The sequence below is a fragment of the Mauremys mutica genome, chromosome 11 (assembly GCF_020497125.1).
Source record: "Mauremys mutica isolate MM-2020 ecotype Southern chromosome 11, ASM2049712v1, whole genome shotgun sequence".
Classification (NCBI taxonomy): Eukaryota; Metazoa; Chordata; order Testudines; family Geoemydidae; genus Mauremys; species Mauremys mutica.
In genome coordinates, this window is record NC_059082.1 from 7,789,987 (window position 1) to 7,804,224 (window position 14,238).

General features: G+C 45.1%; 2 protein-coding genes across 9 annotated transcripts in view; both read right to left on the reverse strand.

Annotated features, from left to right (window-relative positions):
- LRRK1 (leucine rich repeat kinase 1) overlaps positions 1-4,575 on the reverse strand; it is a 106,366-nt gene extending 101,791 nt beyond the window's left edge. For 2 of the 5 annotated variants that reach the window (XM_044980719.1, XM_044980720.1), the window contains exons 1-2: positions 1,571-1,699; positions 207-395 (exon numbers count right to left, since the gene is read on the reverse strand). Coding sequence is in view for 1 of the 5 variants with exons in the window: in XM_044980718.1 (XP_044836653.1) it covers positions 1,571-1,604 (34 nt within the window). In the remaining 4 variants the exon portion in view is untranslated. Of the gene's footprint in view, positions 1-206; positions 396-1,570; positions 1,700-4,322 lie in introns of those variants that run through there. The other 3 variants (XM_044980718.1, XM_044980721.1, XM_044980722.1) reach the window with 3 other exon arrangements.
- A 3,563-nt stretch (positions 4,576-8,138) lies between these two features.
- Positions 8,139-14,238, reverse strand: part of ALDH1A3 (aldehyde dehydrogenase 1 family member A3) — a 63,548-nt gene continuing 57,448 nt past the window's right edge. For 3 of the 4 annotated variants that reach the window (XM_044980269.1, XM_044980271.1, XM_044980268.1), the window contains 2 exons: positions 13,687-13,761; positions 8,139-11,182 (listed from right to left, as the gene is read on the reverse strand). In XM_044980269.1, coding sequence (XP_044836204.1) covers positions 11,110-11,182; positions 13,687-13,761 — 148 coding nt within the window. In that variant the 3' untranslated portion in view covers positions 8,139-11,109. The remainder of the gene's footprint in view (positions 11,183-13,686; positions 13,762-14,238) is intronic. The other variant, XM_044980272.1, reaches the window with a different exon arrangement.

Below are 14,238 nucleotides of genomic sequence, written 5' to 3' on the forward strand. Positions count from 1 at the left end.
TGGCTAAAGGAATTAACTGCCATTTAAAAAAAAAATAAAACAGTATAAAATATTTTGCATTCACAGCCTTTTTCATCCAAAGATCTTAAAGCACTTCATAAACATTCATTAAGCCTCACAATACCCCTGTGAATGTATCAGACCCATTTTGTAGGTAAGTACATTGAGGCACATAGAAGTGCAATGACTTGCCCAAGATTACTCACCAAATCAAAAGCAGACTGGAATAGCATCTTGAGTCTTTTGCTCAAAAGACTGCCTTTGAAAACAATGTTATGCCACATTCAAGGCCAGAGATGGTGTCAGGGGTATTCACAACAGGTAACATTGTGGAGCATAAAGGTGGATGAAGCATCACTGGTACAAATCAACTGTGGGCTCTGTGATGTTGCAATCTATATAATTTTATAAAAATATGCTAATGAGTGAATATAATGTAACTGGAATATGCTTCATGCAAAAGGTCTCTTGTAAGGTAACATTACAAAGCTTATAATCTACTGAGTGTGATCATCCTATTTGTATAAATGTACCACTCTTGTATCTGAAACTAGAAATATGAAATATAACTCTGAGGGCCTATTGTAATTATGCAAAGTGTGGGCCATTAATGGTGGTTTGGAATCTTGATTTCCATTAACCAGGACAATTGTCTGCAGATGGCTGTGGTTTACTTGTAAGTCTTCCTGTATACCTGTGTGCTGGCAAGTGGGCAATGAAGTCTTGCAGGGACATGTGATCATGTCACCTGAACTGGAATCCATCTTTAACCTGGTGTCTTTCCATTGAGAAGAAGGGGGTGGGAACCCAGAGAGGGATAGAGGATTCCCGCCTTATGCAAAAGATATATAAATGGGTGGAACAGAACAAAGTGAGGAGCCATCATGAAGAACTCCCTAGCTACCACCTGAGCTGGAACAAAAGCTGTACCAGGGGAAAGAATTGTGCCCAGGCCTGGAAGGTGTCCAGTCTGAGGAAAAAACTTACTGAAGCATCTCTGAGGGTGAGATTATCTGTATTCAGTTTGATTAGACATAGATTTGCGCATTTTGTTTTATTTTGCTTGGTGACTTACTTTGTTCTGTCTGTTACTACTTGGAACCACTTAAATCCTACTTTCTGTATTAATTAACTCAGAGTATGTATTAATACCTGGGAGAGCAAACAACTGTGCATATTTTTCTATCAGTGTTATAGATGGCAAACAATTTATGAGTTTACTCTGCATAAGCTTTATACAGGGTAAAACGGATTTATTTGGGTTTAGACCCCATTGGGAGTTGGGCATCTGAGTGTTAAAGACAGGAACACTTCTGTGAGCTGCTTTCAGGTAAACCTGCAGCTTTGGGGCAAGTAACTCAGACCCCGGGTCTGTGTTAGAGCAGACGGGAGTGTCTGGCTCAGCAAGACAGGGTGCTGGGGTCCCGAGCTGGCAGGGAAAGCAGGGGTAGAAGTAATCTTGGCACATCAGGTGGCAGCTCCCAAGAGGGTTTCTGTGATCCAACTCATCACAGGCTTGTGTCAGGACGCAGTCACACTCAGAAGAGATATTAATACCTCTAATACCTACCAATGCAACGAGAAGAGAATGTGGCTCTTGGCATTTTGTTAGTGCTAAATCCCTGCTAAACAGCAATCCATCGTTGGTCTTTATAGGAAGCCAATGTATCCTGAGCTGCCTTGGATCACCAGAAGCTCTGTGCAGAAAAAAAAATCCAATTATTTCTATAGAATCATAGGACTGGAAGGGACCTTGAGAGTTCATCTAGTCCAGTGCCCTGCAACGACTTGTCACTAATATCGCTCATAACATGTAATAAAAGCAGAGTGAAAAATAAAGCACGCTGTGCCTATTTAGATAAAGAATGATTGAAAGATACAAAAAAAAAACCCCAGAAGTTGGAACCAGAAAAGAGTTTGTATTCAAGGCCAACCCTTTGTACCTGTTGCATTCGCCACTGGATTGCCACCTTTCTCCTAATGTCCCATGTGACTAAATCAGTTGGGGGAGAGATAGCTCAGTGGTTTGAGCATTGGCCTGCTAAACCCAGGGTTCTGAGTTAAATCCTTGAGGGGACAGTTGGGGGATTTAGTTGGGGATGGGTCCTGCTTTGAGCAGAAGGTTGGACTAGATGACCTTCTGAGGTCTCTTCCAACCCTGATATTCTATGAATACCATGACATTGCACTGCATCTTTCAACTTAAGTCAGTTGTGGAGGACTTTAAGTGCTCTGCAAGTGACATGTCAAAAGTGGGAATCTATCTCAAATTTTGGGATAAGTGACAATTCATTTGTACACGATATCACTGGTCATAGCAGCAGACAGAGGGAGAGCTAGTGGTCAGAGCAAGGACTCCTGGGTTCTGTTTCCCCCTCTGACACAGGTATGCTGTGTGATCTCAAGCAAATCCCATAAATTGCGTGCATCGGTTTCCAAATCTGCAAAGTGGTTATATTATTTATCTCCCTCCAGACATATAGTAACATTTGATTAATCACTATTTATGAAGCACTCTGAAATTATCGGCTGAGAGGTCTATATAAGCAGAAAGTAATAAAATAATAATAATAATAATAATTAAAACTCTGCACTATAAAAGTGAAGTGTTTCTATTCTGGAGCCCCAGAGTGCTTCCTGATGGCTGTTGTAATGGTTATTGTATAAAAGGAAGGTTTTCCTTAAAGCTAATATAGGTTATTTCCCGTCTACCACCAGCTTTCAGGAAAGGACAACCGTTTCCTGCTTATGATTTATTTAACCCAAACATTTCCTTTATGGATCCCAAATTTAGGTTCTATTAAAAATGACCCCAAACAATCCATATCTATAGAAATGTTTTCTTTTCATTAACCTCTTCTCACCCTTTAATTTCTCCGAGGCACCAGACTGACAGGCCCTGAGCTTGTAATCACATACACATGTATTTAACTTTACTTACATAAGTAGTCTCAGTGATATCAATGTGAGCTTTTACATGAGTAAAATTAACAATATGCTTAAATGTCTGGTATCAGAGGGGCAGCCGTGTTAGTCTGGTTCTGTAGAAGCAGCAAAGAATCCTGTGGCACCTTATAGACAACGTTTTGCAGCATGAGCTTTCGTGGGTGAATACCCACTTCTTCGGATGCATCTGTTATAGACGTCTGTTAGTCTATAAGGTGCCACAGGATTCTTTGCTGTTCCTTAAATGTCTGGAAGCTTGGGGCCTTACTCCAAGGAAAACGGATCTGGACTAGTTCTGTGCTATGTAATATGTTGTCTGTCTTCATTATTCTATATGAACACATACAGAATAAACAAAAGGTGAAACAGACAATTATAGTTTCCTCTTCCAGAGCAGGTGATAAGCAAATAATGTGACCAGCATAAATGGTTAAAAATAAATTAGATCTTTAAAATTCTGATGAAAGCGGGTGAAGAAATGATTTGCCGTCCCCCCCCCCCCACCAAAAAAAATATTTTGGCAAAAACAAACTTTTCTTCAACTTTTTTTTAATTAAAAAAATTAAAAACCTAAAGTTTGTTTTTTCAACAAAAAACTGAAAACTTTCAAACAAAAGCATTTTGCCATGAAAATTAACCCTTTGTCCAAAAGCCACTTAAAAACCGATAGCAGTGAAAGAAATTCAACTAGCTCTAAGTCTGCGGAACCAAGGTAAGAAAAGTGGTTATCCCAACAGGGTCCCTTTGGCTGTGGATTACAAAAGAGCAGCGGCAAGGTAAATCATCCAAACACACCCACCCTAGTGCCAAGTGCCCAGTAGCTTCAAACCTCAGAGATGAACATTCAGCTGCTATTTAGATGTGACACCTGGTTCGCCATGGGCCTGGCAAAGTTGTGGAGCGGTGCGGAGTGTGCCCCATTGGGCCCTGTGCCCCTCTAAAGAGCCTGCCCTGTGCCCAGGCTGGGGAAACACCCCTCCTCTCTAGGGCAGCACAACCTCCTTCAGGACCTGTCTCCAGCCAGGTTTCCCTTCAGTTTGTACCCTTCAAACGCGCCCAGCTGGAGAGCTCCTGGAAGAAGGCAGATGTGTGGTTGCCACACCAGTGCCCAGCCCGGGGAGGGGCAGCCAGGAAGAGGGGGCTCAGATACTGCGGTGATGAGGGCCACATAAACCCCGGCCTGGGGATCACTAGGGGACCCCGGCTTCCCCCTCCTCGCAGGGGCAAGTCCTGCTGCAGAGGGGAGGAGGTTGCGAGCCCTGCTGCGGGCGGGACCCTGCAAGGTCCGGCCTCGCTGCCGTAAGGCTGCCAAGGGGAAGCAGCAGAAGCACCGAAACCCTACGCAGCCCAGCAGGGTCCCCGCGAAGCCATTGTACCTCCTGCCAGTGTCGCCCACAGCCGGGGCAGAGCCTCCCTGCCAGGGGGGCGCCGCTCTGGGGTGCGGAGCCGGGACGCCGCCTCCGGCTTCTCCGGCCGGAGCAACTTGCGGGCTGTTGCTGCTCGGGACGCGGGAGGGCGGGAGAGAAGAGAGCGAGGACCCAGGGCTGTGCGCAGCCTGCCAGGGCAGCCAGCACTTCCTCAATCCACAGAGAAGCGTGGAGGGGGAGGAGAAAGGGGTGTGTGTGGGGGGGGGGGAAGTGTGAGGGGAGGGGTGAGGAGAAAGGGGAATGTGTGAGGGGGGCGGGGGGAGGGGTGAGGAGAAAGGGGAATGTGTGAGGGGGCGGGGGGAGGAGAAAGGGGAGTGTGGGGGGGAGAGTGTGAGGGGAGGGGTGAGGGGAAAGGGGAGTGTGGGGGGTGAGTGTGAGGGGAGGGGTGAGGGGAAAGGGGAGTGTGGGGGGTGAGTGTGAGGGGAGGGGTGTGTGGAAAGGGGAGTGTGTCGGGGTGAGTGTGAGGGGAGGGGTGAGGAGAAAGGGGAGTGTGGGGGGAGAGTGTGAGGGGAGGGGTGAGGAGAAAGGAGAGTGTGTCGGGGTGAGTGTGAGGGGAGGGGTGAGGAGAAAGGAGAGTGTGGGGGGTGAGTGTGAGGGGAGGGGTGAGGAGAAAGGAGAGTGTGGGGGGGTGAGTGTGAGGGGAGGGGTGAGGAGAAAGGAGAGTGTGGGGGGGTGAGTGTGAGGGGAGGGGTGAGGAGAAAGGAGAGTGTGTGGGGGGTGAGTGTGAGGGGAGGGGTGAGGAGAAAGGGGAGTGTGTCGGGGTGAGTGTGAGGGGTGGGGTGTGAGGGGAGGGGTGAGGAGAAAGGAGAGTGTGGGGGGGTGAGTGTGAGGGGAGGGGTGAGGGGAAAGGAGAGTGTGGGGGGGTGAGTGTAAGGGAGGGGTGAGGAGAAAGGGGAGTGTGGCGGGGTGAGTGTGAGGGGAGGGGTGAGGAGAAAGGGGAGTGTGTCGGGGTGAGTGTGAGGGGACGGGGCAGGGCCAGCTTTAGGCTGATTCCCCTGATTCCCCAGAATCGGGCCCCATGCCTTAGGTGCCTTTTTAATTTTTTTTTTACTTGCCTGTCAGCGGTCCACTCCGGGGGTCTTTGGTAGCATTTTGGTGGCGGGGGTTCCTTCAGTGCCGTGGACCCCCCGCCGCCAAATTGCTGCTGAAGCCCCGGACCGCTGCTGGGTATTCGAATCGGGCCCCGCAGTTCATAAAGCCGGCCCTAAGATGGGGGTGAGGAGAAAGGGAGTGTATGGGGGTGAGTGTGAGGGGAGGGGATGAGCAAAAAGGGGTGAGTGTGAGGAGGGGTGAATGTGTGGGGAGTGGGTGAGGAGAAAGGAGTCTGCGTGGGAGGTGAATGAGGGGAAGGGTGAGTGTGAGGAGAGAGGGTGAGAAGGGGTAGTGTTTGTGTGGGGGGGGTAAGTGTGAGAAGAGGGGGTGAGGAGAAAGGGGGTTGTGTGTGTGAAGGCCAGAGGAGAGTTGGAGGACGGGGGAGGGCTAGGCAAAGGGTGTGGAAACGGTGTGAGGAGGAGCCAGTGTACACAGGCAGTGGAGTTTATCAGACTGGAGTGTGTTAGGCAGTGGGGAAGGGGGGTGGAGATGTAAGGGGGTGATGTAGAGCGGTGGCTTTCAACCTTTCCAGACTCCTTCCAGGATTCTGATTTGTCTTGCATAACCCGAGTTTCACCTCACTTAAAAACTACTCCCTTACAAAATTACTATTACTGAAAAATTGCTGACGTTCTCATTTTTACCATATAATTACAAAAGAAATTGATTAGAATATAAATAGGGTACTTACATTTCAGTGTATAGTAGATAGAGCAATATAAAATGTTAGTGTTTTACTGACTTAGCTAGTACTTTTTATGTAGCCTGTTATAAAACTGGGCAAATATCTAGATGAGTTGATGTACCCCAGATGACCTCTGTGTACACCCAAGGGTATGCATACCGCTGGTTGAGAACCAGGGATGTAAAGGAGCAAGTGTGCGAGAGGGGAATGTCCATGAGGCAATGTGTGCATGCACTATTGCCAACCCCACATGTGCAAAAATCAGGAGATTGCCCCCAAATTGTGACTTTAAAAAAAAGTAGACTGGTGTTTTCTAGTCTGGCTTTTGATGTTTGAACTCCCCCTACTCACCGACAGTGTGTGCACACTAGAAAGAGGGTGGGGATGATTTTCCATGGCCTACCCATTTACCCACATGCAGTAGGGATATAAGGAGATTGAGTAGTGTTTTATGCCCACTTTGCCAATGTGGCCAACTCTCACAATTTGACTAAGGGATTGTCTACACGGTGCTTTAGTCCGCACCAGAGGGGTGTAAAGTTTAGACTGCACTTGCATGTTGCACACAAACTGGTCTGTGTGGGCAGGGGTGGTTCTATGGTTTTTGCCGCCCCAAGCACAGCAGTCAGGCGGTCTTTGGCAGCATGCCTGCAGGCGGTCTGCTGGTCACGTGGATTTGGCAGCATTTCTGCAGGTGATCTGACAGTCCCACGCCTTCGACGCCTTGCGCCAAATTGCCACCGAAGCTGCGGGACCGGGGGAAACGCTGCCGCAGGCCGCCTGACTCCCTCGTGGGGGGAAGCACGCTGCCCCCCATGCCTTGCCGCCCCAGGCATGTGCTTGCTGTGCTGGTGCCTGGAGCCGCCCCTGCATGTGGGCCCTACTCACATGCATGAAAAGTTCTCTTGTGCACGTAGTGCTATCTAAAAACACATCTACATTAGCATGCACTAGGAAACTTTTTGTGCACACCAGCAGGATCAGTTAATGCACAACACGCTAGTGTGGATTAAAATTTACATCTCTCCAGTCCACACTAAAGAGTGGATGCTTTTCTAAAAGATAGGGTCTAGGAATTATTTTGGGGAAGTGTTATAGATGATCACAGTGGACCCTTCTGTCTTTGGAATTGATGAATCACAGACACGTTTTCTAATATTTAGTACTTTTCTGAAAACCCCACCTCCTTATATGATTGCATGAAAAACCTCAGATTTCATTTTTTAAAAAATATATACACTTCTGTAGCCATAAAGGCAAATAACTAATTATTTTTATAATTCTTGTGTTTTTTATGCCAATCTCATAATTTTCTCTGGCCTCACTCATGATTTTTTAATGTCTGAGACTGGCAATCAATATTGCCAAAAGTCATGCGGCCACCCCCAAATCATGAGATTGGCTTAAAAAACATGTCTGATCAAATCAGTGAAAGGCCTCCTAGGGAGTAACAGACATAACAAAGAGGATAGAAAAAGTGCAAGTTACCCCAAATTAGACTTGGTTTACATTTACGCAGAGTGATCCCTTTGTCCATAGCTATCAGTTAATAATTACAGGACAAATTTGTAGCAATATTTATACACCTGGGCACTTACCAGCACCTAGATGCATTTGAAAATCCCACTAAGTTTTTTCACACCCCTGAGCGACAAAGTTGCAACACTGTAAAGTGCCAGTGTAGACAAACCACAAGACTTCTGATAAAGGCCTTATAGGTTACATACCCTACCCACATAAGGGAGATCTAAGGACAGAGTGACTGTGATCAGACAGACAGGTGTTTGGATTAATAGACACTTCTGCTGGATGGAAAGTCCCCAGATTATTTAGGTTTTACTCAAATAAAGAGACAATTATATAATTTATTTATTCAGAGCAGATTTCAAAGTAATCTATAGACAGTGTAATTAAACCACACTGTAATTTTCTTTTTAAAAGCACGGAGCTTTAATATGTAATAGTATTAAATTACTTTTAAAAAAAAAGTTATTCATTGGTGCTAGAGCGTGATATTTTTACACCAAGGAGATCTTTATTCTGAATATTCTCGCTGAGTTCAATGAGACAACCCATGATGTCAGGTACTATTCAGCGTGAGTATAGGTATCACAATCTGGCTGTAGATTTTCAAATTTTGTTCTGTCAACAGCGGAAAGCCACATATTTACTTGTTTGAGTAAAGTCAGGAGGATTTCCCCCCCCACAGACACACACTCTTTAGTGGACAAGATCGCACCTGTAACATTTATACAAACAGTACCACAAAAAGTTAAACATTTTTATTAAGAATTGAAAAGCTAATATTACAAAAAGATACCCATATTCTAAATATATACATGAGGTTTAAACACATAGTAATTCTATGTACCTTCAGCTATAAAAATACATTAGATTAACTGTACTCTAATTTATAAATATATTTTTAAAAAATTAAGTAGTATTTCATATGAAAAGTATTACTGTGCAATGAAAGAATATAAATCCTCTAACGGGTCATTTTATGTTAGTGGCTAATGTTACTCGATATATAATTTAGAAAATTCAGTGTGTAAAGTCAAACCCTGATTTATACAGTAAGAGAATACATTACTAAGTCATTTGTTTAACTTGAGGGGAAAAAGAAGTGAAAATATTATATATAAAAACCAAATGCTAAAAAAGATTGTACATTTCAGAAGTTGTCATGTTTTCATTCCCCCAAGATGTTTATCAAACAAAAAAAATACAGACAGCTATATTAGTTATTGTTATTCCAGCTTCATTTTACTATTTACCTTGCTTCCAGATCATTTGCTTGTAGCTCTAGAAAACGTAAGTTGGCAATAGTAAGCTGCTTGTCTGATAAGACAGTTTAGATCTCGCTAAATGTACTACAAAAATAGAAATATATTTACAGTTTTCCCATTTGGACTTTCATGGGATCTCTTCTGCATTTAGGTGGGGTGATGCATCTGTGGAAGTCTCACCACTTACATCCATGGGAGAGCAGACCCCCACCCCTCTCCTCCAACCAGTTGTGTACCGCTGTCAGTGGCATGTTATTTATGAGTGATCAGAGATTAAGGGGCACAAAAGCCTCATTTCTTTCAAGATTCAGTGACTGCATGGGGCTGAACTCCCTTGTTAAACCTCTTTCATACCTCCTCATCTATCAGCATGGTAACAATTCTTACTTATCCAGGAGGAGCCTCTCTGGTGGAAGAAAGTTATTGGGTTATGCTCTAGCTTTGCGGTTTGCCCCACAATGCATTTCCACTTTAAACCCTAATTTCTGGGATTTGTTATCTACTGCTGCTTTAGACACCTGCATAACTTCCTTTGACAACAAAGGGTCCTTATGAGCACTCCAGTGAAGTCAACAGGCATCCGCTGCCTTAGGAGTCCTAGGTACGACACAAAGGAGTTATACACCTCAGGCCAATTTGCTTCCATGATGCCTGAGTGGGGTATTTGCCCATCACCTGCCTTCCCTCAGCTTTCATCTTGGTTGAGGATTCTAGACAGAGCCTTGCTGGAACTGGCTCTTCCAACCACCCTCACCACAAATCGCCCTCCCCAGCTAGTGCTGCCCAGTTTGGGGCCTGATTGCCAGTGTGGCAGGAATTTTATACCACTGCAAACTGACAGGGGCCCATCTACAGGTTGCACAATGGCTTCCTCCAGCATAGACCCTAGGTGATTTAGCCCATGAAATGGAGACAGTTGAAACTTTGCATAACAGTCCTGGCCTGGGAGCAATTTCTTTTTCACAGCATATTTTCAGAAATCTATGTTAAATTACATTCATCTGGGGGTGGGGGAAAAAAGAAACAGAGGTTTAGGGGAGTTTACTAATCCCGCTCAACATAAAGAACAGCTCCAGCTGAACAAAATGAGATTCACATGTTGGGATAAAAATGATGGCAGAGAAATGAGACACATGTTTTGCTGTCTCTCCGGCCTTCTGTTTCTTTTGGAAGATTTCCATTTGGGTTCCTAGCCCATGGATGTTTTCTGCAGTGTGCATGCCCTGCTACAAGGCTGGCAGGAGCGCTGGCGCCATTACTGTAGATGCAGTGCAAAATCCTCTTGTGAAAAGTGCCTTAGTGAAGATTTATCATACACTGTATGAACTCTTCTGAAGCCAGACAGATTAGTGAGTCAATGACTTTTTTTCAGTACGAGTAGAGTACATGCATCACAATACAAGGGGTACAAAAGTTGCCCTCCTCCTCAAGTCTAAATATGTAGGATGAAACTGGTCCCACTGAAGTCGATGGCAAAACCCCTATTGACGTCAATGGGGCTACGCTGTCCCCATTATGGAGGATGTGTGTGTATTAGAGAGACCAAGACAACTCTTTCAGATAAAAGTGCTTTACATAACCTTCCACAAAAACATAAACAAACTCCCCCGCCCCACAGGGCTCAATTCTCCTCTTCCCCCCCCAATATAACTCCTGTGATTTCAGTGCTGTTCTACAGGCTTATATCAGCAGCAATGCCACTGAAGTCAATGGAGCTATGTTGGTTTATACCAGCTGAAGTCCACAGGTCTTTCAACATTCCATGCTAGTGATGCCTTGGGTCTCTCTAATATGGCATTGGGGGTGATTTTGCCTTCAAAGTCACGGTATGATAAAAACAAACTTTCTGTAAAGCACCGTGTGACCAGAAGTTTGGTCACTGGTAAGAGACTGATGTAAAGCCAAGGACTAGTCCACTGAATGCAGCATACAGCATGTGAGGGCACAGAATGAACAGCTGATAGGTCAATTAAATTCTGTCTCCAAAAGCTAATCGACGAGCATTCAAAGTCCAGTAGATTCAAAAAGTTTCTATAAAAAGTAAAAAAGTTCTCTTTGAAAAAAAGAAGTGCTGTTTTCTTCCTCCCACCCCTCTCCCCCTGTTTTGAACTTGTCCCCCATGTCTGCGTGTCACATTCAGAGTGTCAGAATTTTTAGGCCTCCAGCTCTCTCAGTGACTCTTCTGGGATAGTTTAATAGTGACTGTTTTCACCTCGGTATATTCTGCCAGAGCGTATTCACCACTGAAAGAAAAGAATAAAGTAGTTATAGCGCTTGCATTTGCCATTTTAATCACACTACATTTTCATGTATGATAGCTGCTTTCACCCAGCACGTCTTATTTAATAATATCATTACTTTTTATATAAGCTATGCAGGCCCAGATCATCAATTGCTTTAAATCAACATAGGCCCATGAAAGCCAATGGCGCTCTGCTGACGTATACCAACTGGAGAGCTGACCCATCGTGTCTCATAATTAGGGCCCCTACCAAATTCACTGTCCATTTTGTTACGTTTCATGGTCACAGGATTTTAAAAATCGTAAATGTCATGATTTCAGCTGTTTAAATCTGAAATTCCACAGTGTTGTAATTGGAGGGGTCCTGACCCAAAAAGGAGTAGTGGGGAGGTTGCAAGGTTGGTGTGGGGGGGTAGGGGGGGGACTGCTACCCTTACTTCTGCGCTGCTGCTGGCAGCGGTGCTGCCTTCAGAGCTGGGCAGCTAGTGAGTGGGGGTGGCTGGTCAGGAGCCCAGCTCCGAAGGCAGAGCCACTGCCAGCGGCAGCAGCACAGAAGTAAGTGTGGCATGGTATGGTACTGCCACGTTCCTTCTGTGCTGCTGCTGGCAGGGCGCTGCCTTCAGAGCTAGGCGCCCGGCCACCAGCCACTGCTTTCCGGCCACCCAGCTCTGAACACAGCACAGAAGTAAGGATGGTAATACCACACCCCCCTCCCCTCTAAAATAACCTTGCGACCCCTCAACAAACTCGTTTTGGGTCAGGACCCTCAGTTTGAGAAATGCTAGTCTCCTCCATGAAATCTGTATAGCATAGGGTAAAAGCACACGAAAGACCAGATTTCACAGTTTATGATGCATTTTTCGTGGCCATGAATTTGGTGGGGTCCTACTCATAATGCACTTATATATAAGTAAGCTTTGATACAAGTCTAGCAATGGCTGAATGGCTAATATTGACATGAGGAATGTCCCAGTTCCCAGCTTGGTGGAATTCATGAAGCATTTTGGGAGTCTGCAGAAGGAAAGGCACTGCATGCACACTATTATTACCTTGTAGACAGTAACTAAAATTACACTTGCTTTCTTCTTCCTTAGAATAAAATAAGCTTCTGTGTGGGAGCATGTACTGTACATGGGGGGGGGGGGGGGGAGGAGGGAAAGAGAACACAGGACTTGTAGTGTGTGTCCTAAGAAATAATGTTAGTGTAGAAACAACTCTAACTGGATGATAGGTGCATTCATTATGTTACATCCAGGTCGGGGGGGAGGGGGGAGATTTGCCCCTTTTCCCTTCATTGCCCAAGGGGTAAAGCCCGGATGAGATTATCTAATTAGGCAGGCCCTCAGACGAAGGAAAGCCATACGTTTTCTCATGGTCTTTATAATCCTTTGGAAGGACCATTCATCATCCTTGCTCTCCATCTTGTTTAGCAAATCAAGCATCTGAACACATTTCTCTTCCAAAACAAAGCCAATAGAAATGGTTTATAATAGATTGTGAGTGAACACCTAGAGAGGAGCTCGGTGGTTAGGACAAAGTGGATCCTTAGGGAGCCCCTGAACAGAGTAATGCAGCGATGAACCCGCCTCTGGAAATATGAGTTCTATTCCTAGTACTGATGACTCACATGGGACCTTGGGCCAAAATTTTCAAGAGTGGATGCTAAGTTGGGTGCTAGAATGTTGGGGTGACCAACCTGAGACAGACCTGATTTCCAGAGGTACTGAGAAAAAGCTGGCAACACCCTTCAGTAACTGAAAAGCCTTGGAAGGGGGAAGGCAGAATTCATTTTTCTCTGGCAGAGCCACAGGAACCCATCCCCACCCCCAAGCACCTTCCCAAGTCCTAACCTCCATCAGCAGGTGAAACAAGGAGAATTAATTACATGACAGCCTGGGTCTGATGTTTACCTGGCAAGGAAATATCCTTCATCATTAAAGCAAGAATAGGAGCTATTTAACTGAGTTTTGAAAAGCGGTTTTAGGACAGAGAGCACCGAGTGCTGTGGATGACTTGCAGGCTGGGCGAGGGGGATTCGAAGGGCACTATTCACACAAACAAATCACAATAGAAGTTTTTACACCCTCTTACCCTCACTCGATCATTTCTCTGCCATTGCAGGGGCCTCGGGCACGTAACAGTCTAGTCTCCCTATTCTCTCCCCGTGGCACGTAACAGTCTAGTCTCCTGTGGCCTGTAATACTTGGGTCTCGTTTCTTTCGGTGGCTGGGTTTAACGTGCAGGGGTTGGTGGCCTATGATATACAGGAGGTCACACTGATTTGCTGATCCCTTCTGGTCTCGAACTCTATGATACACTGCACTGGTATAAATGACTACACAGAGGTGTAAGGGTGACAAAATCCAGCCCCAACAGTTTAAGGCAAGCTTGGAGAAATCCTTACTAAGTCATCACGCTTACAATATCGCATTTAATGTTCTACATTCAAGAGAGAAAACAAAACTGAGTTAAAAACCCAACATCCCTCAAACAAAACAAACTTACAGTTCTCTGCCATTTCCTGACATCTTAAAGCCACCAAAAGGAGCTTGTGCATAAAGGGCATTGTAGCAGTTGATCCTATGGTCAAACATAAATTTTTATCAAATTAAACAGTTGGAAGGTGGGGCAAATAGATTCATGTTTATTAATATTCATGAGTTGCCTGACAAACGTGTCTCTCTTCCCTTTATTTACTTCACTGGGTGTTTTAGTCACTACATTTTGGTCATTTCAGCCACAGAGTTTGATTTTATCATAGCAGGAAACAAAGAATATTTGAGAAACCATCATTCTCTACAAAGATTGGTCCTTTTTCCCTCCCATTTTCCAGCCAGGACCAGCTAACACATATGTAAATGTCTTAAACTGTGTATATGCTAGTTTCAAAGTCTCATTTAAAAAACACACTTTTAAAAAATATAACCTATTTTCTTGTCTCGACATGCCCACCTCAGCTGCAACTGCTTTGCTACTGTCCAGAGTACATGCAGGCTCAACCCGTAGTGGTGGGTGTAGGAATACAATTGTATTAGACACATTTGTCTTGTGATGAGA